At 36.0% G+C, this 26,042-nt stretch overlaps 1 protein-coding gene across 1 annotated transcript in view; it reads right to left on the bottom strand.

Moving 5' to 3' along the window:
• LOC136030822 (orexin/Hypocretin receptor type 1-like) overlaps window positions 1-26,042 on the bottom strand; it is a 165,864-nt gene that overhangs the window by 94,029 nt on the left and 45,793 nt on the right. Inside the window, exon 2 of the mRNA XM_065709867.1 lies at window positions 13,050-13,192. Coding sequence (XP_065565939.1) covers window positions 13,050-13,192 — 143 coding nt within the window. The remainder of the gene's footprint in view (window positions 1-13,049; window positions 13,193-26,042) is intronic.

Here is a 26,042-nt window from a genome sequence, read left to right as displayed (position 1 = left end):
CACCCTTAGGCTGACTCTACTTTATGTTTAGAGCCTTAATTTTGAACAATAGTGTTTTTTTACGTGAATAATGCCAACTTCAAATGTATTTAAAGAGCAAAAAAGATATATAATAGTATTTCAATGACGTTATAAACTTTGTAAAAGGTATTGTATTCAGACAGTATTTTTCATTAGTGTAAAATATGCCTAAAGGACGATTTAAAAAAGATACGATGTTAATGGCCTTTTAAGCGTCCTTCAGGTGAATACATGTAAAATTCTGAATAACAAAATTTAAACATCATGAGGGAGCATTGGGATTTTGGAAATGTCTTGGTGGGCCATGACCCAAATCTGTTCGAAATCAACTGATCATAACAGTTACTTAACGGTCACTTACACGGTCATGCCGATCAGTGACAGTTATTGTCATAATAAAAAAAGGGGGGAATAAGCATATAAAATCACATCCATAGCGGTCCTCATACAATTTTATATGTTGACTTGGAATATCACACAGTCAAACTAAAACCTAAGACATTGAAATATCCAAATATCTGTACAATACAATTTTTCCAAGAAATAGCTCCAAGTTCAAATTAAAGAAAAAATTGAACTAAAACAAAGAAATATCTACAAGTATTGTCGAATGACTCTTGTATTAAAAATATTGACGAAAGAGGGAACAAAACTATTTGCGTAACGCATATGTCGTGGTGGTACCAGCTGAATTTTACGTACCGTTTCAGCTACTTGTCACGGGAGCCGTTGGCACGAAGGGAGATGCTCAGGGGGGGGCGGATTTCACGAAGCCGTGGATTTGCAAAAATACTGAAGCTAAATTTGAGACATAATTTATCACACTGTTTGGTGTTGACAATCACTTCAAAAAGCTAATGAAATTAAACAGCTACTGGGTGAACGTCCTCTTAAAAGAAGTGATCCCAAGATGAATCTCATTAAATTGCTTTAAAAGGAGGTATAACTATATTATGTAAAAAAGAAATGATCATTTCAAAGACTAAAAACTTGTGGTAAAGTCATTGACACACCAAAAATCTTGCAAAAAAAGAGAAAAAAGCTATAAAGATAAGACAACTGCTGTCTCTCTATATGAAGAAAATTGACCAGCAATTAAATTCAATTTTCTCGTGACTATACGCATACTTATATAGACTTGGCAATGCCAGCTAATCAGATATCACATTAAAATAAATAACGTAATTTCGTAAATAAAAATAAATGCCGTAAATCAAGAGAAAAATGTTATAAATTGGGCTTAAGGAAATATCTCCCGTGCCTCTATTTATAGCCAAATTTCTATTTATATGTTCTTTTTTTTATCTCAATTGCCTCTTTAAAAGATTGCGGTAGGCCAATTACGGTAGATATTAAAGTTGCCTTTCCAAAAAGAACTAAATGGTCAGGATTTTCGTATATATGCTGGGCCAGAGCTGAATCAAAGTTGTCATTTTTATTTTCAAATCTCAGGGACTTATCTATTGAAATTTTGTGTTCATGCAATCGTTCCCCTAGTTGTTGATGTTTTCTGCCAATGTAAAATTTTCCAAATGAACACGGGACTCTGTAGACACCACTACCTAGTATAGGGTCCGTTTTATCCTTTCCAGAGTTGAAAAAATGTTCAACTTTTTGTTTAGTCTTGAAAGAAACAGAGAGATTATGTTTTTTTAAAATTTTCAAAATCTTTTAAAATTATTTTTTTTTGCAAGGCAAATGATATTTATTCAATATAATTGGTAACTTCTCTTTCATTGATTTCAAGTTGGTTTTTGCTGTTTGATTCAGTGTCTTTTTTCCTCTCGTACAGTTCACTTAAGAAGGTTAGATTTTGTTGCTTGTTTCTTCTTTTTTTCTTTTTCCTCATTCTAATTTTTTTGAGCACTGAGGACGACTTGGCGGAGGCCCCTGTCGAAATATTTGCTTTTTTTCATATTTTGCTACTGGCTGACAAAATCCTCGTTTTTCTTCTATATGAGTTCACTAGAGTAAGGCGCAAATTTCTTTCATTTTCTACCTTTTGATATTCAAAAAGTGAACTGTTAGTGCGTCACTACAGAATTGTCACTGCAGAATTGGCTCTCAACTTTGATATTCCAAAATTAATTAGGATAAATAATCACGATGAATAATTGGAACAATTAGTGTTTTCTTGTTGTATTTTTTTTTTACCAATTTTGCTTTCCCCCTTTGGCGGGTTCTTCGGCGATTCTCCTCGCCGGAAATTGTTAATCGTTGAGCTTTAGAATCTATTATATTTTCAACCTCCCGCTTGAAGTGCCTATCTCACGATGAATGGTGTATCACAAAATTAAAATTTAAAACTCAAAGCAAAATAATGGTACCAAACCGCTAATTATAATTCGTACTAACTTTAGTGACTTCGTAACCAATGCATAACTCAAGGTTGCACTGAAAAAATTACAATAGTTTACCTAAATACGCAGCTTTCTCTTTCTCTTAATTAAACAAAAAAATAAAGTTTTTTTTAACTGAAAGTAATGAGCGACATTGAAGCTTAAAACGAACAGAAATTACTTCGTATATGAAAGGGGCTGCTTCATCATCAACGCCCCGCTCTTTACGCTTAAGTTTGACTCTTTCTCTCATCTCTTCTTTTTAAAACAGTAAAAAACTGTAGCGTAAAGATTGGGGCGTTGATGAGGAAGCAGCCCCTTTCATATACGAAGTAATTCCTGTTCGTTTTAAGTTTTAATGTCGCTCCTTACTTTCAGTTAAAAAAAACTTTTTTTTTTATTTAATTTCTGAACGTTTTTGAATCAATGCATGTTTTGATTTTGGCTCTCCGCAGAGCAATAATTAAAACGAAATTTGCATATTTATTCTTTTTTGGCTAAATGGCTTTCTCATAATTTTGATCGAATGATTTTCAGGAAAAAAAGAAGGGGAGGAAGCCTAGTTGCCCTCCGATTTTTAGGTTAATTAAAAAGGCAACTAGAACTTTTAATTTTTTACGAATCTTTTTATTAGTAAAAGATATACGTAACTTATAAATTAGCTTACGTAAAGAACTTTTGCATTCTCATGTTTTTATTACATATATGAGGGGGTTCGCCCCCTCGTCAGTACCCCGCTCTTTACATTAAAGCTTAAATTTTGTCCCAATTCATTAAGAATGACCCCTGAATCACAAAAGCCGTAGAATAAATAGTTGAAATTACTAAAAATACTTTAGCGTAAAGAGCGAGGTATTAGGAGGAGGTTTGCCCCTCATATGGGTAATAATTTCTGTTCGTTTTAAGTTTTAATGCTGCTCCTTCCAGCTGAAAAAACTTTTTCATATTTACTTTTTCATTGTTTTTTTTTAATTAATGCTAGTAAATCCTGCGCTCCCTTCATGGAAATTATCTTTCCCCATGACAAATTCCTCGATGGAAAGCTCCCCCAGCATTTCCCCCCCCCCCTTCTCAACCCCTCCCCCCAACCAAAAAATCCTCCTGAAAACGCCTGTACACTTCCCAATAACCATTACTACATGTAAGCACTGGTCAAAGTTTGTAGCTTGTGCGTCCCCAAAGACATAGTTATAAGGTTTATTGACTACGCTGAATAAAATGGCTATCTCAGAATTTTGATTCGTCCACTTTGGGAAAATAATTAGCGTGAGAAGGGGCCTAGGTGCCCTCCAATTTTTTGGTCGCTTAAAAAGGGCACTAGACCTTTTCCATTTCCGTTAGAATGAGCCTTCTCGAAACATTCTAGGACAACTGGGTCGATACGATCACCCCTGGGAAAAAAAACAAACAAACAAACAAATAAACACGCATTCGTGATCTGCCTTTTGGCAAAAAAATACAAAATTCCACATTTTTGTAGATAGGAGCTTGAAACCTCTAAATTAGGGTTCTCTGATACGCTGAATCTGATGATGTGATTTTGTTAAGATTCTATGACTTTTAAGGGGTGTTTCCCCCTATTTTCTAAAATAACACAAATTTTCTCAGGCTCGTAACTTTTGATGGGAAAGACTAAACTTGATGAAACTTTTATATTTAAAATTAGCATTAAAATGCAATTCTTTTGATGTAGATATTGGTATCAAAATTCCATTTTTTAGAGTTTTGGTTACTATTGAGCCGGGTCGCTCCTTACTACAGTTCGTTACCACGAACTTTTTGATACCAAGGGTCAAGCATTTGTTGCTTCCTACACTCATCTTAGGCCTATTCATACCCGAAAACAATTATTTTCTAAGATTTGCCTATTTCAAAATTATAAAGTTTTAGGGGAGTGTCTCATTTTGCCAGTGTTGCCACGTTAAAACTAACTTGTTAGATTTGGCCACGCGTTCCGTCCATAAAACTACATCTTCAAAGAAAATGTATTTCATCTTAAGCTGTTTGCTGCTATGTGTTTTCATCTAATTTTCGCTGATTTTTTCACCCACATTTCCTTTTAAAAAATCGGGCACGCACTACTATCAAAAAGTGTATATGGAAGTCTTTTCAATAAAAATCGAATTACTCATTTTTTCTAATTGTTTCTACTAATTTTTTCTATTTGTTTCACATAACCGCTTCAAAAAATTAAATTTCATTGTCACTGTTTTAGTATATTTAAAACAGAACTAGTTGGCTAAACAAGTTACATATGAAATACATATTCCATATCCATCAATGACAAATCTAATGTCATCAATAGATTCGTGTCATCAATGACATATTAGGTCATCAGTTACATATCAAGGCTACATTTTGAAATGAAAAAAAAAATAATGTATTTGATTGTGTTACTATAAGAAAAATTATACTCTTCTAAAAGTATGCCGTTGCATTAAAAATAAAAACTGAAAGAGAGATCATAAGACAAAAAAAACATTAATCTTAAACATCCCACAGTTAAAAAAAATCAACAGCATCTAAAGCAAATTACTGAAAAAAATGCTACCTAGTATTTCAATAAGGATTTTTGCCATGATTTTTTTCTATATTATTTTACCTTTTTGGTGTTCTTCTAGCCATTGATGTGGCATCAAGAAAAGCCAGCTATAATCCTTATTCTTCAAAAATGCAAGGCTATTCTATGTTACAAGCAAAGAAATTGAGAATGGAGTACTAGTTTTCAACAAAATTATATAGCAATCTGTATCGACTACTTTAATTATGTTTTTGTTCTAGGATCCTAGTTTATTTTGCTATTTTATTTTTTTAAATGCCACTTGGATATAAATATTAAACCCAGGTTTTACTTATCTTTCACAACTTGGATAAATTTGAAATCGTTCAAACTAGTGATTTCAATTCAATTTATAAGACTTAAAAGGTTTAAGTAGCAAAGTATCGATAGATCGACCCAATATATAGTTTGGGCGGCTTTTCCAGAATGGTGAAGAACTATTGGTAGCACGTTTGAAGCAAATGAGCAAAATCATAATTTGCTCTCGTGCAGCAAAAAATACCGAAAACTTGCAAAGAAGAAGATGAATACTTTGGTCCAGCGCTGTAGGATAAAAGGAATTCAATGGGAAAAACTAAAAATAGTTCTTTGTGTAGCCATGCTTGTAATTTTGGTTCCTTAAGGCTTATGTAACCCCCAAAACTGAGCAAACGATTTTCACTAGATGGCTCTGCAACCCGTTCGTATTAAACAGTTGTTTCGCTCTATTAAATAAATGCCCCTAAATTGGAGGTTAACATTTAACCAATTAAAGCCACTCCTGTCAGAGGTCAAGCCTCCTGTGGACTGTTGATATTTATTCAATTTTTTGTTAGAAAAGCTAATGTACTACGGTTAGTTAATTTTGGAAACGTATTTGAAAAATATAGATGAGGGATTAGAAGGTTTCTGGAATTAATATTTTCGTTAATACTTTAGCTAGGAATTTATAACAGGTCCTTACAATTTTTAAGTGTATTAAGTAAACAAAAAGTTTTTCAACTGAAAGTAAGGAGCAACTTTAAAACTTATAACGAGCAGAAATACCTCGCCCTTTACGCTAAAGTTCATATTTTGTTCCAATTCTTTAAGAATGTTCCTTTAAAAACAAATGCCGTTTAATTAGAATAAATAGCTCCTTTGAAAGTACTAAAAAACATTAGCGTAAAGAGTGATTATTGACGGGGAGGGGGCGAGCCTCTCATATATGTAATATTTCTATTCATTTTAAGTTTTAATGTTGTTCCTTACTTTCAGTTGAAAAAACTTGCTTTTTTATTTAATTTCTGATCGTTTTTAGATAATGCTGGGAAATCCGACGCCCCCTTCATGGACAAATTCCGTTCACTCATGAACAATTCTTCCACGGGAAGATTCTCCCACGTAACAGCCACTCCCTAACCCCCTCCCTCCCATCATAAGAAATCCTCCCAGAAAACACCTATATACTTCGCAATTACCAATACTATACGTATATAATGGGCAAAGGTCGTAACGTGCAGCCCTTCCTACGGGAGCTGTTGGACATTAAGTCATCCTAAAAGATATATTTATTAGATTTTTCGATTATGCTGAACAAAAAAACTATCTCAAAATTTTGATCCTGTGACTTTGGGAGGGGCTTAGCTGCCCTTCAAGTTTTTGGCCACTTAAAAAGGGCACTACAACTTTTAATACACGTTTGAATGAGCCCTCCCGCACTATTCTAGGATCACTGGGCGGTACGATCCCTCCTGGACCAAAAAAAAACTAAAAACAACAACAAATAAACACGCATCCACTGATCTTTCTTCTGGCAAAAAATACAAAACTCCACAATTTTTCAGATAGAAGCTTGAAACGTCTATAGTATGGTTGTCTAATACGCTGAATATGATAGTGAGATTTTCATTAAAATTCTATGACTTTTAAGGGGTGTTTCCCCCTTTTTCAAAAATAAGGCAAATTTTCTCAGGCTCTTAACTTTCGATGGGTGTGACTAAACTAGGTGAAACTTATATAGTTGAAATCAGCATAAAAATCCAACTGTTTTGATATGTGTATTGGTATAAAAATCCCGTTTTTAAAATTTCGCTTACTTTTGAGCCAGGTCACTCTTACGGATCGTTACCACGAACTTTTTGGTACTCCAACTATACTGAGATTCCGACTTTCAGTTACTATTGAGCCGGGTCACTCTTACAGATCGTTATCACGAGGTGCTTGATGCTGCTACTATACTCTGACTCCGACTTTCGGTTACTATTGAGTCGGGTCGCTCTTACAGATCTTTACCACAAACTGTTTGATTCTCCAACAATACTCTGACTCCGACTTTCGGTTACTATTGAGCCGGGTCGTTCTTAAAGCTCGTTACCACGAATCGTTTGATACTCCGACTGTACTCTGACTCCGACTCCGGCAAGATAGTTTAATGATTACAGGTATCTATGTCTAGGCAACGTGCATTCTTTCAAATTTCAACAAGCAGGAATTTGCCTGACTTCAATAAGTCATGAACAGCAAGGGGAGGGAGTTTTTTATTGCATTAAAAAAGCTTCTTATTTTAATTTAACGATCCTTGACTTTCAACATCCATTCTTAAAGAATTGGTACAGAAGTCAATTTTTAGCGTGAAGAGTGTTGGATTGAGAAGAGGGCAGCCCCTCTCTCATACGGAATAGTTTCTGTTCGTTTTAAGTTGTAATGTTGCTTCTTACCTCCAGTTCAAAAACATTGCTTTTTAATTCAGTTTCTAATCGTTTTTCAAATCAAGCCAGAACCTGCCCCCCCCCCTTCTTGAAAAACATACTACGGAAATTTCCCGTTCTCCCTCCTAGGAGAAATTCTCCCATATAGAATTTTTCCAGCGAAAAATTCTCCCAAAAAATTCTCTTTGAGTAAAATTTCTTCTTCGCTGAATTAGATTTTGAATTAGATTAGATTTTTTTTTTTTTTTTGTTTATTTCTAATCGTTTTCAAAACATGCCGGATATCCCTCCCTCCACGAAAAATTAGTCCTCGGAAAATCTCACAATGAAAGTTCCTCTTGTAGAAAATTCCCACATGGAAAAACACCCCAAGCAGTGCTGCTGAAAAATAATGCGGAAAATCCCCCGAAACATTCTCTCCACATGTAAAACAGCTGCCAAAGAGAAAGTAAGACAAATAAAGACAGTTCTGTATCTGAATTCAGGAAATCTCCCCTATATAAAATTTCCCTTAAATATTCCTCCAGAAACTTTTTCTCTCCACGGTAGGAAAATCCCCCCCCCCCAAGAAATCCCACCCCAATAAATTTCTGTATATTTTCGAATAGAAAATACTATGGGTCACCAATAAGCAAATTGCATAGCTACTGTCCTCTCCCCGGTGGTTGATGGGTATCATGTCATACCGAGAGGCATAGTTATTGGACCTTTCAACTAAGCTGAACCAAATGGCTATCTCAAAATTTTGATAGGATGTCTTTGGGGGAAAAGGGCATGCGAATGGGGATAGTTGCCCTCCAGTCTTTTCGGACACTTAAAAAGGGCACTAGAACTTTGAATTCTCTTTTGAATGAGGTATCTGCCAATCCCCTAGGGTTAATAGTTTAATAAGATCACTCACCCCTGGGGAGAGCAAAACAAATAAAAGAGTAAAGGCTCATCCGTAATTTTTCTCCTGACAAAAAAAAACACAAAATTTCACATTTTTGTAAATAGAGCTTGAAGCCTCTACAATAGGGTTACCTGAAATGCTTAATCTGACACTGTGAATTTCAATAAGATCATTTCTCTTTTCGGGGTTGTTTTCCACCTTAGTCAAAAATCAGGCAAATCTTCTCAGGCTTGTAGCTTCTAATTGGTAACATAAAACTTAATGAATTTTGTATATTTGGAATAAGCAGAAAAAAAACAATTCTTTTGACAGATTAATTGTTATCAAAATTCACATTTTATAGTTTCGGTTACTATTGGGCCGAATTTCTCCTTACTTACAGTTCTTTACCACGAACTTTTTGATCATTTGGCTGAATGATATAAATAGCAATTAGTTTAGTGACTCGTTTGGTTCAGTGAAACTCTTACGTTCCAAAATTAGTTTAGGTAAATTTCTACCTGAGGAACCTTTTGCTATCTTTGAAAAGAATTTGGTTAGGAAAATGAAACTTTCAGGAATGGACCTATAGATTAAAGCAGCGCTTTCCAAACTGGAAGGCACGCCTCCCCGAGGAGGCATGGACTAGTCTATGGGGAGGCGCGAGTATTAGCCAGGACTGAAAAAAAAACAAATAAAATTGAAACCATGTAGTTACGTAAAGTATCTTAACCCTTTCGGGACTGACGGCATTTACAGGTCCGGGCTCAACAAAAGCTAGGTTTGCAATCTCAAGGTAAAATTAGCCAGATTTTATAGATTACACTAGATGCTCCTTTCAGGGAAGATCAAATGGACGATTGATGATTTAGACAAAACTATAGACGATCTACACGATACAGTCGACGATTTAGACGATAGACGATACAATCTTTGTATCGATGCGATAAAATTTTCCTTATCAAACAGTTCGTGGTAACGAACTGTAGTAAGGAGCGACCCGGCTCAATAGTAACCAAAACTCTAAAAAATTGAATTTTGATATCAATAGCTACATCAAAAGAATCGCATTTTAATGCTGATTTTAAATATATAAGTTTCATCAAGTTTAGTCTTGCCCACCAAAAGTTACGAGCATGAGAAAATTTGCCTTATTTAGGAAAATAGGGGGAAACACCCCCAAAAAGTCGTAGGATCTTAACGAAAATGACACCATCAGATTCAGCGTATCAGTGAACCCTACTGTAGAAGTTTCAAGCTCCTACCTACAAAAATGTGGAATTTTGTATTTTTTGCCAGAAGACATCACGGGTGCGTGTTTATTTGTTTGTTGTTTTTTTTTTTTTCCCAGGGGTCATCGTATCGACCAAGTAGTCCTAGAATGTAGCAAGAGGGCTCATTCTAACGGAAATGAAAAGTTCTAGTGCCCTTTTTAAGTGACCAAAAAAATTGGAGGCCATCTAGGCCCCCTCCCACGCTCATTTTTTCCCAAAGTCAACGGATCAAAATTTTGAGATAGCCATTTTGTTCAGCATAGTCGAAAACCATAATAACTATGTCTTTGGGGATGACTTACTCCCCCACAATCCCTAGGGGAGGGGCTGCAAGTTACAAACTTTGACCAGTGTTTACATATAGTAATGGTTATTGGGAAGCGTACAGACGTTTTCAGGGGGATTTTATTTTGTTTGGGGGTGGGGCTGAGGAGAGGGGGCTATGTTGGAGGATCTTTCCTTGGAGGAATCTGTCATGGGGGAAGAAAAATTCAATGACAAGGGCGCAGGATTCTCTAGCATTACTATAAGAAAACAATGAAAAATAAACATGAAAACGTTTTTTCAAATGCAAGGAAGAAGTAGCATTGAAACTTAAAACGAACAGAGATTATTACGCATATGAGGGGTTCTAAAAATACTTTAGCATAAAGAGCGAGGTATTTAGGAGGAGATAAATACCTTGCTCTTTATGCTAAAGTATTTTTAGTAATTTCAACTATTTATTCTACGGCCTTTCTGATTCAGGGGTCATTCTTAAAAAATTGGGACAAAATTTAGGATTTAGTGTAAAGAGCGAGGTATTAACGAGGGTACAAACCCCCTCGTATACATAATAAAAATATAAGGTTATGAAAGTTTGTTACGTAAGTTAATTCTTAAGTTACGTATATTTTTTACTAATAAAAACGTTCGTTAAAAATTGAAAGTTATAGTTGCCTTTTTAAGTAACCGAAAAATTGGAGGGCAACTAGGCCTCCTTCCCCACCCCTTATTTCTCAATATCGTCTGATCAAAACTAAGAGAAAGCCATTTAGCCAAAAAAAGAATTAATATACAAATTTCATTTTAATAATTTATGTGCGGAGAGCCAAAACCAAACATGCATTAATTCAAAAACGTTCAGAAATTAAATAAAAAAAACTATTTTTTTTAGCTGAAAGTAAGGAGCGACATTAAAACTTAAAACGAACAGAAATTACTCCGTATATGAAATGAGTTGTCCCCTGCGCAATCCCTCGCTCTTTACGCTAAAGTTTGACTCTTTGCCACAATTCTACTTTTTAAAACAATTAAAAGCTTTAGCGTAAAGAGCGAGGGATTGCGCAGGGGACAACTCATTTCATATACGGAGTAATTTCTGTTCGTTTTAAGTTTTAATGTCGCTCCTTACTTTCAGCTAAAAAAATTAGTTTTTTTTTATTTAATAAGTAGAAGAAGGAACTGATGTAACTAAAATTACGTACCTAATTGAATATCTTCGATATACTGAAAAGAATAATATAACTGGTGATGTTTTTGTTGTAAATTTATTTTTGGAAAGTCACAACCAGTGAAACTTCTATGTAATTGACACTTTTTTCTAATGATAAAGGCATATTGTAGAATAATCATGTTTGGGTTTGTATACAGATGGTGCAAAATCTGTGTCAGGCCAAAAAAACTGGTCTTCTGTATAATTTTATGTAATTATACAATGTTATATATAAAATTGCAAAGACGAATTTGGAAAAAAGAATTAGTTCGAAATGCTTCAATATTTAAATTTATGCGTCCAAGATAACACACAAGCAAACAAAAGTCCATCTGTTGAACAATTAGATGGTTTGCTATTATCAAATATTTTGATGATTTTAGTTTTTAAAAATTTGCATGGATACAGAATCCATTTATTGACGAAGGAAATGATGAATTTGAACTAACAAGTAATTAGAAAAAAGAATTTATTGAATTATCTTGTAATACATCTTTGAAACAAAAATTTCAGGAAGCATCCCTAATTCAATTTTAGCTAGATATTAAGAAAAAATATAATATTTTGTTAAATAAAACTTTAAAAGTATTGCTACCGTTTGCAAAATCTTGTCTCTACAGAAGAGGATCTCCTCAGGAGTGTCGTTTGGGAGCGAAAGGAGGGCATTTGCCCCCTCCCCTATAATGTGGAGAAAAAATATCAAATATCACATGCCCCTTGACAATCCGGATATGGACCCCTCTTGTCCCCCAATAAAAATACTGGAGATTTTGCCCCTGGATTTCCTGCATTAAGTGAAATGAAATCGAAACATTGTGTTCGTTTGGTTGCACAAAAGGAGTTAAGTGTTGCTATCTCATCATTGGCACCGAGATTCGACAAACTTTACGCGGATAGGTAAGCATACTCTTCTCTTTAAAGACAATAATATAAATTTGTTCTTCATTTTCTTTGCTTTTTAGAGTTTGTCTTAAATAAATTTTTTAGTACTAGCTAAAAATTTTTGCGTCTTTAATGTTTTGTAAAATGGAAGAGCGGAACCATGCGATTAAAATTTTTTAAGCAAGCCGCGGTAAAATAAAGTTTGGAAACCACTGGGCTTAAGTATGTCCAGGGAAGTTATTTTGAAGGACCTACCTTCATTTCTTCTCCCATTAGAGGGCACTTACCTATGATGACCTTTAAACATTTTTGTGTTAGAAAAGTAAAACCTTACAAACTAGATCTTCTGCTTAAAATAAGGTACGAGGAAAGTGTTTTCAGCTTTACAACTTAGCTCAATCCCACATTATAAGGTTTCAGTGATTTACAAATACATTTCCTAGATTAGGAAAAAAAGCTTGTTGATATGGTTCGAATTTCTTCGAACCATACGGCATTTTCAATGTTTCAAACTAAAACATAGATAAAAAGAAACTGAAAACTGAAAATTAAGGTATAATATTTTTTTTTCAAAATTTCAATGAACCTTTCAAATAGATAAATTTCTAAGACTTAAAATTAGAAGAGGGTTAACATAGTAGCTTGGAAATGCTTTCTCGGAGTATGCTTGTGGCCCTGGATTCATCACTGAAAGTTTTTATTTTTCCTAACCTAACCACTTTCCAAAATAGTGAAAAGTAGCTAGTCTAGAATTTACCATTAATTTACTAAGCAAGTAATTTAAGAAAATAACAAATACAAAAAAAGAGGGAGAGCATCACATCCACATAGCATAAGAAAGGGTGATCAAACACTAAGTACAATCTACAAAAAAAGAAGATTAAAAAACACCCTCAACGAATGATCTTCTTTGTTTTATCAGTCGAACCGCCCAATTAATAGAAAAAGAAACAGTTTACCTTGAAGATATGCACCAAACTTGCACAAAAATATCCCGAATATCCAGAATCGGAAAATTGACTGACCCATAGCCATCGGCATACATACCAGTGTAACAAAGAGATCAGCAATTGACAAATTGACCAAGAAATAATTGGTTACACTAAAAAGGGGGAAAGAATGTATTTAGGACTTCTTTCATAAGAAACTAGTCATTTGAATAAAGTTGTTCTTTAAATAAAAAACCAACATATTTCATAGTTTTTCCAGCGTTGTATCATAAAGACTGCTAACATTTTTGGTTTAAAAAGTCTGAAAACTTTTATTGGAGTTTCATTATCAAGGAGGCACACTCGTGCCTCTTTAAAGAGGCGAACCACGACAATGTTAAGCGATCTTCGGTTCCAGTGGTCGCAGAGGGATGGGGAAGGATGCATTTCGTAGCCCGAGCTCCAACTAAGAAACTTGCCAAATTTCATCCCCCTCCGACTTTTCCTTCATGGGGAAAATCTGGCCGAAAGTTTCGACCCCCCAACCCCAGCCCCCCTTTAACGTTGTCCGATCGGGCTGAAATTCACAAGTTAAGGTCCCCTAGGGCCCAGGAGCTCCTTCCCTGTTTTCCAGAAACCACGCATTGCCACTTAATGTTCATGTTCCCCTTTTGTTTTTTTTCTGCCACGCCTACAGGTCAGAGTCGACATCGGATCTGGGTGTACGAAGACTCATTCGACGCGGAATTCTCCGAGTAATTTTCCTGGAAAGTTTCGTCGGAAATCTTAACCATCCGATTTTCTAGCTTACAAAAACCCATTTCCCCATTAAAGGTAAAATTTTCTCTTGTAATAACATCACTTGTTTGAAAAATTCTTACACTAACAGCAGCTTGGCGCAGCGGAAGCGTGCTGGGCCCATAACCCAGAGGTCGGTGGATCAAAACCGCTAGCTGCTAACTTTTTAAAATTTGTAAAATTAGGTAATTTTGTCAGTTTGAATTTATTTATACAGAAAGGGAGAAAATAAACATGGAAACATGTGATCAGAATTACATACTGGAATGTTCACAAGAATTTATACTGAAGCGGGGGTAAGGCTTGATGGAAGCAAGTTAAAAGAACCATTTAAACTGATTTCCTAATTGAAGCCGCTGGTGAAATTTTCTATTGTAATAACTTGTTTGATAACAAGCATAACAGCAGCTTGGCGCAGCGGAAGCGCGCTGGGCCCATAAACCGGAGGCGGGTGGGTAAAAACCACTAGCTGCTAAATTTTTAATTAAGCTGCTAAACTATTAAAATTATCAAAATTAGATAATTTTGTCAGTTTGAATTTATTGATACAGAAAGGGAGAAAATAAACATGGAAAATTATTATTAAATTACATCCACCATGGATTGTAGAAAAACGTACAGAAATAATATGAAAAAAACTTCGTTTTTTTAAAGAGTTAAAGAGGCTGCGTCCCAAAGTCGAACCTTAAAACGTACAGGAATTAGGAGAGGCAGTTGGGGGGGCTGCCGCCCCCCAAACCCCCCGCTTTTAAAGACTCTTTTGTTTTGGTTTTTTGTTGTTGGGGGCTTCCGCCCCCCTAACCCCCCGCTCTTGGCTTCGGAAAGGCCCTCTTTTAACTAACAAAAAATTGAAATGAATGAATAATGGAATAAATTCGAAAAATGTTAAACACAAGAGGACAGGAGAACCATTGCGCCGAAACTAGTAATTAGTAACAATGAAGTTGACCGCTCCATTTACATTTTAACATAATTATTGAAACTGTTTCCCAGACACAAAGCACACAAGCTAAGAGCTGGGGGTTTGTTGGTGTACAACAAAAAACCTGTACAAAAGAGTCTTTAAAAGCGGGGGGTTTGGGGGGCAGCAGCCCCCCAACTGCCTCTCCTAATTCCTGTACGTTTTAAGGTTCGACTTTGGGACGCAGCCTCTTTAACTCTTTAAGAAAACGAAGTTTTTTTCATATTATGACTGCAAAACAACGTTTCTTTAACAACATTTTTCTCACTGTTGCTAGTTTTCAGAAAGATGGTTGCGCAGTCAGGTACTTTTTGGGGCCAAAGAAAAGACAGGACATCCTCGAATGGTGAGATAAGAAATCTTAAGGAAGGATTTAAAAGAAATTGAACTTCATGGGAAGAAGTAAAGAGTGTTGCTTTGAACAGGTTGGGCTAGAGGAAGAGTGTGAGCAGCAGTGTTAGCCTTAGGTGAATTGGGCTGCGGTGAATTGGTGGTAGCGTTAGCAATTATTTCCTAATACATCTCAATATAAATGAGATGCATATATATATATATATATATATATATATATATATATATATATATATATATATATATATATATATATATATATATATATATATATATATATATATATATAAATATATATATTTAGAGTAATCCCAAATTTCATACACACGTCTGAAAGTTGCGTTTGGACATTAGAGCGCACATCCAGACATTGAATTTGAGTAACCTAATATCCTCATCCTGTTCAGGTTATTTTTATGACACTTGGTATCTACCAAGTGACATATAGCGATCGCAAATTCGGTCGGTTGGTCTGTCGGTCTGTCTGTCCCGGTTTTGCTAGTTTAGGCACTTCCAGGTAGACTAGGACGATGAAATTTGACAGGCGTATCAGGAACCAGACCAGATTAAATTATAAATGGTCTTTTCTCCGATTTGACCATCTGGAGGAAGTAGGGGGACGGTTACATCGGAAAAATTAGAAAAAAATGAGGTATTTTTAACTTACGAACAGGTGATCAGATCTTAGTAAAATTTGATATTTAGAAGGATCTTGTGCTTTAGAGCTCTCATTTTGAATTCTGACCAGATCTGGTGACATTGGGGGATTTGGAGGAGATTACAAGAATTCTTGGAAAACGTGAAAATTGAGGAATCTTTATCTTATGATTGGGTGATCGGATCTTATTAAAACTTAATATAAATAAGGATCTTATGTCTCAGATGCTCCATTTTTAATTCGAATTGGATCCGGGGACATAGGGGGTTGGAGGGGAAACAGAAATCTTGCAAACCGGAAATCTTGGAAAACGCTTAGAGTGGAGTTATCGGGATGAAACTTAATGGGAAGAATAAGCACACGTTATAGATACGTAATTGATATGATTGGAACGGATCCGTTCTCTTTGGGGGAGCTAGGAGGTGTTAATTTGGAAAAATTAGAAAAATTAAGGTATTTTTAACTTAAGAACGGGTGACCGGATCTTAATGAAATTTGATATTTAGAAGGAACTCATGTCTCAGAACTCTTATTTCAAATCCCGACCAGATCTGTTGACACTGGGGGGAGTTGGAGGGGGAAACCGGAAATCTCGGAAAACGCTTAGAGTGGAGAAATCGGGATGAAACTTGGTGGGTAGAATAATCAAATGTCGTGTATACGTGATTGATGTAACCGTACTGGATCCGCTCTCTTTGAGGGAGTTAGGGGGTTGGGTTCATTGCTTTGGCGAGTTTGGTGCTTCTGAACGTGCTAGGACGATGAAACTGGTAGGCGTGTCAGGGAGCTGCACAAATTGACTTTATAAAGTCATTTTCCGCGATTCGACCATCTGGGGGGCTGAAGGGAGAGGAAAAATAAGAAAAAATGAGATATTTATAACTTACGAGTAAGTGATCGGATCTGAATGAATTTTGATATTTAGAAGGACCTTGTGACTCGGAGCTCTTATTTTAAATCCCGACCGGTATTAAGCCTCTGATTTGCCTTTTAAATCAATCTATTGATTCTTAGAATTTTGCTAGAGCTCATACCATATGAGCTCTTGGCTCTTCCGCCCTCGTCACAAGTGCCATATGAGCTCTTAGTTGTTGTTTGTATAAGAATTGTATGCGAGTTGTTTGTCTTGATACAATGTTAAACATTTAAAAATGGTTTAATGTCAGATATATTAAAAACGGTGGGTGATTGAGACAACTGAATATTCCTAAATAACAAAATAATTCTATTTCGTTTATGGAACGCGAAAATAGAGTTTTTTCCTGAAGTTTTTGTCTAAAGTGTGTTTTCTTCCTGTTTTTAAGCTCTGTTTTCTGCTCGACTGTTAAAACAAGTTTTGTAATTCTAATCTTTTATGTTTTCTAAGTTTTGTAAATATTGTATTCGTACTACCTCTTGGCTGTGGAAAACGGTTCCGCCTTAATTCAAAATCAAATTTTGTATAAATTCTAGGTTTTAAAAAAGGACAAAAGTGTTCGCTTTTATATTCATTTATCTATTATTCATTTATAATCCGTTTAAATATCACTTATTATTCATTTCTTTTGACTATATTTATTAATTATTTATTTCTAATCAGCATGTCTCAATTGTCTTAAAATAAGTGCTGGATACCAAGACATCTATCGAAATCCTTTTTTTTTTTGGTTTTTGCTCATCAGTGATCCAAGAAATTTTCTGTGGTAAATATAAAGAAACCTTCGACATTGAAAAGCTATAAATAGAGTTGCCAACTTTTTGGTTCCTGAATGTGTCCCTTGAGCATCCAAAAATGTGTCATTTTTAGCTAAAATACATCCATCTTGAAATTTCAAAACTAGAAGTTATTTTTAACCTGTTGTGTTATTGATCTAAAGACGCTTTGTAAACCCCTTTCTAAGCGGCTAAATGAAAAAAAAGAAAAAATTCATACAAATTAACTGAGTATGAAAGGACAAGACTCACATAAACAAGTAAATCTCTTACGTTGGAGAAAATCCTTTACTTACGACATCTCTGGCAAAACTTGGATACTCAAAAACGCACCAAGAAAAGGCACTAATTTGGTGAAAAGTGAAATTTTTTGTACCAAAATATATATTCAGTTTGCAAATATTTCACTTTACCTCATTAATTAAAAAATGTGTCCTTTATTACCTTTTTGTGTCCAAAAACTCTAAATGTGTTTTTTTATCCTTTTATGTGACTGTGTCCCGGCACATGGGAATGTGTCTTTTAACATAAAATTTAAGCAGTTGGCAACCCTGGTTGTAAAATGTAGGTAGACGAACGGATCAAAAACCCAACTCAAAAGTACATTATTTACAGCTCGACACAAAACCATACCCATATTTACATTTTAAAAGAATTACCAGCTCAAAATTTCAGGTAAGATCATTATTCAACTGCATCACCAAAACCTAAGCCTTAAGTCTGGATAGAGAAATATATTCTTTCTTTTCCCCACTTGCCTTTCTAATAGGATTGGCTTTATTAATTGACTATCAATAAAAAAATGAAAATCGGCGGAAAGACTTCTTTTCGGAAGTGATGGCTTTTCGGAACGGTACTATCGATATTATCCGAGTGATAAATAATTTTTGACCTTTCTTATGCGACACTGGAGGAACTAATATTTACTAATATGATAAAAGGAAATAGAAAGATGTTTAAGCATCAGTGATTATAAACAGTTAAAGGACCATACCAAGGATTTGATTTGGGGTGGAAGCGTTTCAAGCTTTTCAGGGTGGAGGGACTGAAAACTTTATTTTGTATTTTGTAGCTAATAATTAGCACAAAAGTGGGTGCCTACACAATTCTTCATTTTGGGATGGGGGTTAAACCTGAAAACCTCCTCCTCTAGGCATGATTTGAAAACAGAGATAGATACAGTAAAAGAGGAGCGAGGGACAGAACAAAGATTGTCCAAACGCTAATAAGACACTGATTGTTCAAATTAATTTAATAGAAGCCATTGTGGGAGGGGAGGGGGTCAATATCCGAACAGCTCGTATTTATACACAAATCTAGGAATGTTTTCCTGCTTTTATTTACACTCAAGTCATTCATGAATTATAGGTCACTGCTTAAATTCACATCAATTATTAGTATTTTAGTTTAATATTAAAGTACTTAAAGAGCCAATAGGCTACTACAAATTAACAATTACTAATCTGGCTCTATCTCAGCCAGGCACAGGTAATACTTCAACCTTATAATACCAAGAAACATCAATATAAAATATTGATATAAATTCCAAAATAAAAATATTTTGGCCCCCTTTACTGAAAATACAAAAAATTTAAAAACAAGAATGCAGAATTCAAGCTCCATATAAAAAAAGATTTTACCCACTTTTTTAATTTTTTTTATTTATAACCGAAAAGTAGCACAAAACGCAAAACTTGTACAGCACAATGCATAGTAACAAAAAGGGAGAGAAAATGAATGAACAATTAAGAAAGAGAGACACAAGATACAAACCAACAACATAGAAAACCAATTGACCATTATCAAAATGGAATAATAAAGCGATATGCTGGCTCACTATAACTTAGAATAAAAGTCGCCTTTTTTACTTCAACCCTCGCCAGACTTAGGGCGAAGTTTTAGGGGTTGTTGCTTATATGAAACCGGTTTAGAATTTTCGTATTACAAGGGATTTTTCTAAATACATAGTGGATTTGAAATAGCCTCAACACAGGAAATTAAGACTTTTTTTACGAAAATCAATAAAAAAAAAATAATACGAAGAAAAAACCTAATATAAAGCAGACGAAGAACCAATCTATTGAATTTATCTGCAAGTATGGATAAAAGTTGGGATTTCAAATTACTTAATTAAATATTTACCATAGCCCGTTTTATCATAATTACGCTTTTTTTAGCACAAGCCCTTTATCAAAGCTTTTAGCTTTAAAAGAAAGGTCTTTTACTGGTACACATCTTCAATAAATTCTGATAAATAAAGATGAAAGGGAGCTTTTTAATAGTTCTCCAAGTGAGTATTTGTCTTTCTAGGAAATTGAAAGGAAATCTTTTAACGGGAATAGGGCTCATCTTTCTGAAACTACATTTGATTGATTAACAATAAAATGCAATTAAGTCTCTTTTGTTATTTTCTACTGTTTACCTTCTAGTACTATGAGAAAATTTTCAGATTTAGTCCTTCTTGTAACTTAATTTCAGGGATAATACTAGCACAAAGTGTTTAGTTTAACTAAATAGGCTTAACTAACAACACTCAGGCGTATGCTGATGATCACATGGCTCGCAAAAGAGCACAATAATAGTTTTTATAAAAAAAAATGGTAAGTTCCATTCGCTCTAAAAACACACGGCCACCCGATTTCCCTGAATAGATCAAGAAACACCTCGGGGCTATATTAAACCATCAGTTGAGCTGGAAAACTCACATTAAAGAGACAGCTCGAAAAGTCACAGCCCTAACTTACGGCCAACAGTTGGCGGGGAACAGCTTGAACTAGCTCTAGATAACTATATACTATATAAGACTATAACCAGACAGTTTCTGTCACATAGAGCAATGGAGTTGGTGAATTCAACTCAGATTAAAAGCCACATTACCTTTTTAATAAGGGTTTAAAGACTAACATGCCTAATGATAATTTCGGTATACAATGGAAAGGCCACAGCAACCATGGAGCTAGTACTAGGACTTTGACCGGTAGAGGACAACATATACAAAATGAGAGAATCAAGCATCATATTGACATCTGTAACTCAGTGATCCAGATTACCATAAAAGAGAAGGGAGGACGGCAGCAGGAATACGAGCTGACAATTTGCTTTGTTGATGGTTCGTGATCTGAAGGAAAATTGGGAACTGGAGCACAAATATACCAGATACACCCATTCTGGACAGAGAAACAATCACTTATGATTTGGCTAGTTATGCTATAGCGTTCAAAAGCAGCTAGAACAATGATACGAAAGATCATACAGGTAGGAACATATACATTCTAACTGACAACCAAGCAGATCTTATAGCCTTTCAGAAAACAAAGAGTCTGCAGAGAAGTGAATTGGAATGCTATGAAGCACTCAACGGTCTAGTGACCAAAGCACACCGAATTACTCTTTACTTGCTTGTACTTTCTATGGGACCAGACCTAGACGCCTCACCAGGCATCTATAATATTCCGTATGGTTGACTCCCCCCTGTCACAATCTTGGGCAATCTCTACAGCAGACCAGAGCAAGCAGCTCTCCCACTTTCTACCTAACTTTTGAAATACACCAATGGTATCAAAGTGGTTATTGACTGTTTGCCACCAATTCTACAATTCACGGCCAGGATGCCTGTGCCAATCTGGCAAAGGAGCGACTAGGAGTACTAGCTTAGTGATGCGGTCATTAGGTCTTCTTAGGACATGGCCAAGCCAGCGCAGTCTTCTTTGTTGGACGATCGTGGCAGTGGGCTCGATGTTACAGCAGCGGTGACGCACATTAGCATTTCCAATTCTGTCAGAATACCGAATCCTCAGGATTTTTCATAAACAGTGATGTTCAAAGACTTCCTTAACATGGGGATGAAGCACCTTCAGTGGCCAAGTCTCAACCACATAGAAGAGAATGGATCTAACAGCCACTATATAGATACAAATTTCAGTCATCCTACTGATCTCCCATCGGCTCCACAAATGGCGGTAGAGTTAATTGAAGATGGCTTGGGCTTTATCGATTCTCGTCTCTACGTCGAGGTCACAGCTTCCATGAGAGACTATTAGCGAGCCAAGATAACTGAAGCTATCGACTTTTTCTAATTTCTGTCTGTACAGCCCAAGCTGATGATCTGACTGTGCATTCAGGTCCATGAATTTATCCACATTTAAGGGCTCAGTTTCTTCACCTAGTCAATTTGAAATGCTCATAGTAGGCCTTCAGCAGCTCTTAGAATTCAACGGTATACCACCTTCTACCACGGTTCACCAAAGGTTTTCACAGGTTACAGATTAAAAAGCAGCCACAAAATCCGAAAATATGTTAATTATAGAGAGGTTGCCGCGTTTGCAGTGTTGTAGAATGAGACAAAGAGTGAAGTTCTAATCAATGCACTTTCTCCCTTTGTGAAATCCGCACTGATTTTCACATGTCCGCTCATCCCTTGCTCCTTCAAACCTTTTGAGCAAAATCACTGATAACTTTGGCGGCCTTATCCATGAGTGATATCCCTCGGTTGTTATGGCTGTCACATGTGTCCCCCTTTTTAAATGCAAGGATCATTACCGGCACCTTCCAATCGTGCGGGAAAGGTTTTTTCCTACCATATCAGACTGAAGAGGGTACTAGTTGCTCCACTGCAGCATGTGGTGAGGCCTTGTAGACCTCAAGAGGGAGACCATCTTTGCCAGGTAATTTATTAATATTAAGCCGTTTGATCGTGTTTAGCATCTCTGAAGTAGAAGGTGATGGCATGTAGATTTCATGCGGTGGTTTTTCAGCTGTCCGTGGCATCATTGTTGTATCTTGTCCATCTATGTTTGTGTCCAGCAGGTCTTCAGAGTGATCCTTCCCGTGATCAAGTTTACCTTGTACGTCAGGAATCATATTACCTTGAGCGTCTTTTAAGGGACCGTCGGTAGGTGACTAATTTCGGTTATTTCTTTGAGGGTTCTTACAAGCACTATTGGATTCATAGTGTAGTCAGCACAATATTCAAGTTTTTGTGTAAGATAGGGGTTTGGTTATGTGGGTGCAGTATGATCTCCTAACTAGGCGCATGCTCCAAACAATTTGTTTATACCTTTTAAAAAATCAATGAACTAACAAGTTTGGAACCCGACATCTTGCTACTTTTGACAAAATATTCTTCTTTATATTCAACTTTATATCCTTACTTCATGCCAGCCAGCCTTAACTCGCGCAGAAATTAGCCAATGCAGAATTTGGTTGCCGGAATAAGGATAGAGGAAGCACTAAAAGGAGGGAAGGCTATAGGTGGCTAATACATCGGAGTAGTAATTCAAACTGTTGGATCGTGATGATGACAAAAATGATGCCAACGTTGATATTAGCTATGTGGAAGATGATAATGACGGCGCAGAATACAACAACTTTAATAATCATGATGGTTTTGATAATGATGCTGTCAAAAAAGAGGAAGATTAACCTCAATATCACCATCGTGGGTATCGCCAATTTCATCATCATTTTTGTCATCATCAACTTCACCGTCGATTTTCCGTTTTAGACCCTATTGTTGATATCATCAACACTTTTTTCTATATTTTGACGTCGTCAAATTCATCATGACAACCGCTATTACCATCGTCGTTATTATCTTAGCTGGTATCAATATCAACAATAAGAAACTTAAATTTCCCATCCAAGCTTTGCCCACCAATAACTCCCACCTTCTCTTATATTGCATCCATAAATATATGCAGCTGAATTTTGTCAGGACGATTTTTCTGTGGATTTTACGGTGCGGTGCACTAAACTTTGCAGGATGGAATTTTGACTAAACTTAATTGTGCGTAGATTAAACTTTCCTGCAGTTGGGTTTTACCGAGGTGAATTCTGTGCGGGTTGGCTTTTGCTTGGTTCGAGTTTTGCTGATTTAGATTTTTCCGTGGGGGATTTTGCGTAGGCTGAACTCTGTGTGTGTTAAATTTTACTAGCATGAACTTTGGGGGTAAGGTTTTTTTTTGGTTGAGTATAGTCTGTGTCGAGTTTTGTTTCCACTCAGACATGAATATTTAGAATCCACAATAATGCGTTGCTCTAAATGTAATAATTTACGCAACAGACATTTGACTACGGTCAGGGGATTGCCTGCTATTTTACCGCTCGCTGGTAATGATGGGGCATATATTATTGTTACAAACACAAAGCAGTAGATATGATAAGTAGGGACTTTTAAAAAGTTCCCAGGCAAGACAGATGTCAAGGAAGAATCCATTTTTCTGCATATATCGATGTTATTTATTAGTTATTAATTGGGGTGCCAGTATATGAAAAATAAAGCAAACCTGTATAGGTTTAAGATGAGGATACAAGGAGAAAGGAAAAAGGTCGTCCAAAGCCATTGAAGGTGCAAGAACTTTTAACAATTGCCAGCATTTCAGTAGACAGGTCTCTTATATAAGGACCGATAGCAAGTTTGTCACCCATCCTTGTGGCAACTGGAATCAAACCCTAGGCCACATATTACCAAGCAGTTATTGATCCATTCCGTTATAGCAGGAACGGAGAGGCAAGACAGCAACTTTTCTTATTTAAGCTGATGACCTGCCTTTTTTAGGGGAAAAACAAGGATACAGAATGAAGACATAGGAAGCTATGGGATATTTTCTCTTTTTTTAATTGAAATTTTATGGGTCAGAAATAAATGCCTTCTCCTTCTTCCTAAGCACGCCAGTGTTCATGAGACCTTCAGATGAAAAGGTTGTATAAGCACTAGTTTTTATTGCCAACGGAGGATTAGGTAAAAGAGGAATTTACCGAGGAATTAGCCGACCAATAAGAAACGTAAAGAAGCCCAAACTTAACACACTAAATTTGTGTGGTGTAATAAATATCTTGAAAAGTTATAGGTACTCTGTTCAAGACACTTCTTGTTTAGTGCCAAAATCGAAAAAAAAATTGTCTCGTGCTTATTCTCAAAAATAACTTGGAATGTAAAAGGGTCTTCTGGTGGGACGCTAGCCGTAATTGCAGAGGCTTATCTACTTCAAAGTGGGGAGATTTCGTGAAGATTTATGCCAAAACTCTTCATGCACCTGTAGTACAAAGACAACCAAACATAATTTGCTTGAAGATATACAATCGCTTTTAGGACAAACTTTCTTTAATATATTACAAAACAAATTTTTAAGCTAGACGAACTAGAACTTCTTAGGATCTGAGTCAACTCCTGAATGTTTTATTCACCTGGCTTAACTCCTTTTTTTGGAATTTCAAAAAAATGATGTACTGAGAGCAAATGCTCACTTTACTATGCATTAAAGGAAGTCATATTGTTCCCACGAAAAGACTTAACACTTCATTTTTCTTTATTCCTTATGAAAATCCCATTTCAGGGAATAACAATACACAACTTCGTAAAAATTCCTGATTTAAATATTTTCCGGATTTTGAAGAAGCAGGCTATTTCGCTCGTTGTATCTCTGAGAAGAATTAAATAAAAACAAGTTTTTTTTTAACATAAAGTAAGTAGCGACATTAAAACTTAAAACGAACTGAAATTTTTCCGCATTTGAAAGGGGCTGTCCCATCCTCAACGCCCCGCTCTTTGCGCTAAAGATTGCCTCTTTGTCACAACTCTAGTTTTTAAAGAAGTAAAAAACTTTAGCTCAAAGAGCGTGGCACTTAAGAGCGGACGGCCCCTTTCATATACGGAATACGGTTTTCACGGTTACGGAATACGGAATTTCACTGTCTAAAACCAAAATTATTTATTATGTTTAGGAGGTGGCTGTCCCCTCATACAATCTTGGGAAATCTCTTGGGAAAATTCTTCTCACAAATATCCTCGCCCCCTAGCAGAAAGTTACAGCCACAGAAAATTCCCTCTGGAAAATTTATCCAATGAAAATCCCCCCCATGGAGAATTTCTAATGTGGAAAGTTCCCCCCCCCCACCAACAGAAAAGTACTCTAGACAGCTCCAACCTGGTAATTATTTCCCCCAGAGAATTCCCCTTAATATCTCCACATGTTAAATTGAGTCGGCAAGAGAAAGTAAGACCAATGAAAAAAATTGTATAGGAATTTTGGCAAATTCCCCCAGTGTAAAATTTCCCTCGGAAAGTTCAACCCCCGGGAACTTTCCCCGGAAAATTATTCGGAAAGTCATCCCCGTAGACCCCCCCCCAGCAGAAAGTTCTCCCACTCACGGAAAATGACTGCATATTTTCCAATGAGAAATACTAAACGTAAAGAATGGGCGAATTTCCTGACTTACAAACTTTTCCCCAGGGGCTGTAGGGAGTTATGCTATCCACAAAGACATAGGTACTGGGCTTCTCAACTATGCTCAATAAAACGGTTACTTCAGAATTTCGATCGGATGACTTTTAGGAAAAAACTTGGGTGGAAGGGGGTCCTCCAATCTTTTTGGTCACTTAAAAAGGCACTAGAACTTTTAATTTCTGTTGGAATGAGCTCTTTTTCGATATTCTAGGACTATTGGTTTGTTCCCCATTGCACTTCCTGGCTGAAGGGCCAAGAAACGGAGATCAGCACCGCTGGTACGGACTGTAAAGTCTAATGCCGTATCATTTACCTTTTTTTACCTTATTGGTTTGTTC

This window comes from Artemia franciscana, chromosome 9 (genome assembly GCF_032884065.1).
Source record: "Artemia franciscana chromosome 9, ASM3288406v1, whole genome shotgun sequence".
Classification (NCBI taxonomy): Eukaryota; Metazoa; Arthropoda; class Branchiopoda; order Anostraca; family Artemiidae; genus Artemia; species Artemia franciscana.
This window is presented reverse-complemented; position numbering and strand designations above follow the sequence as displayed.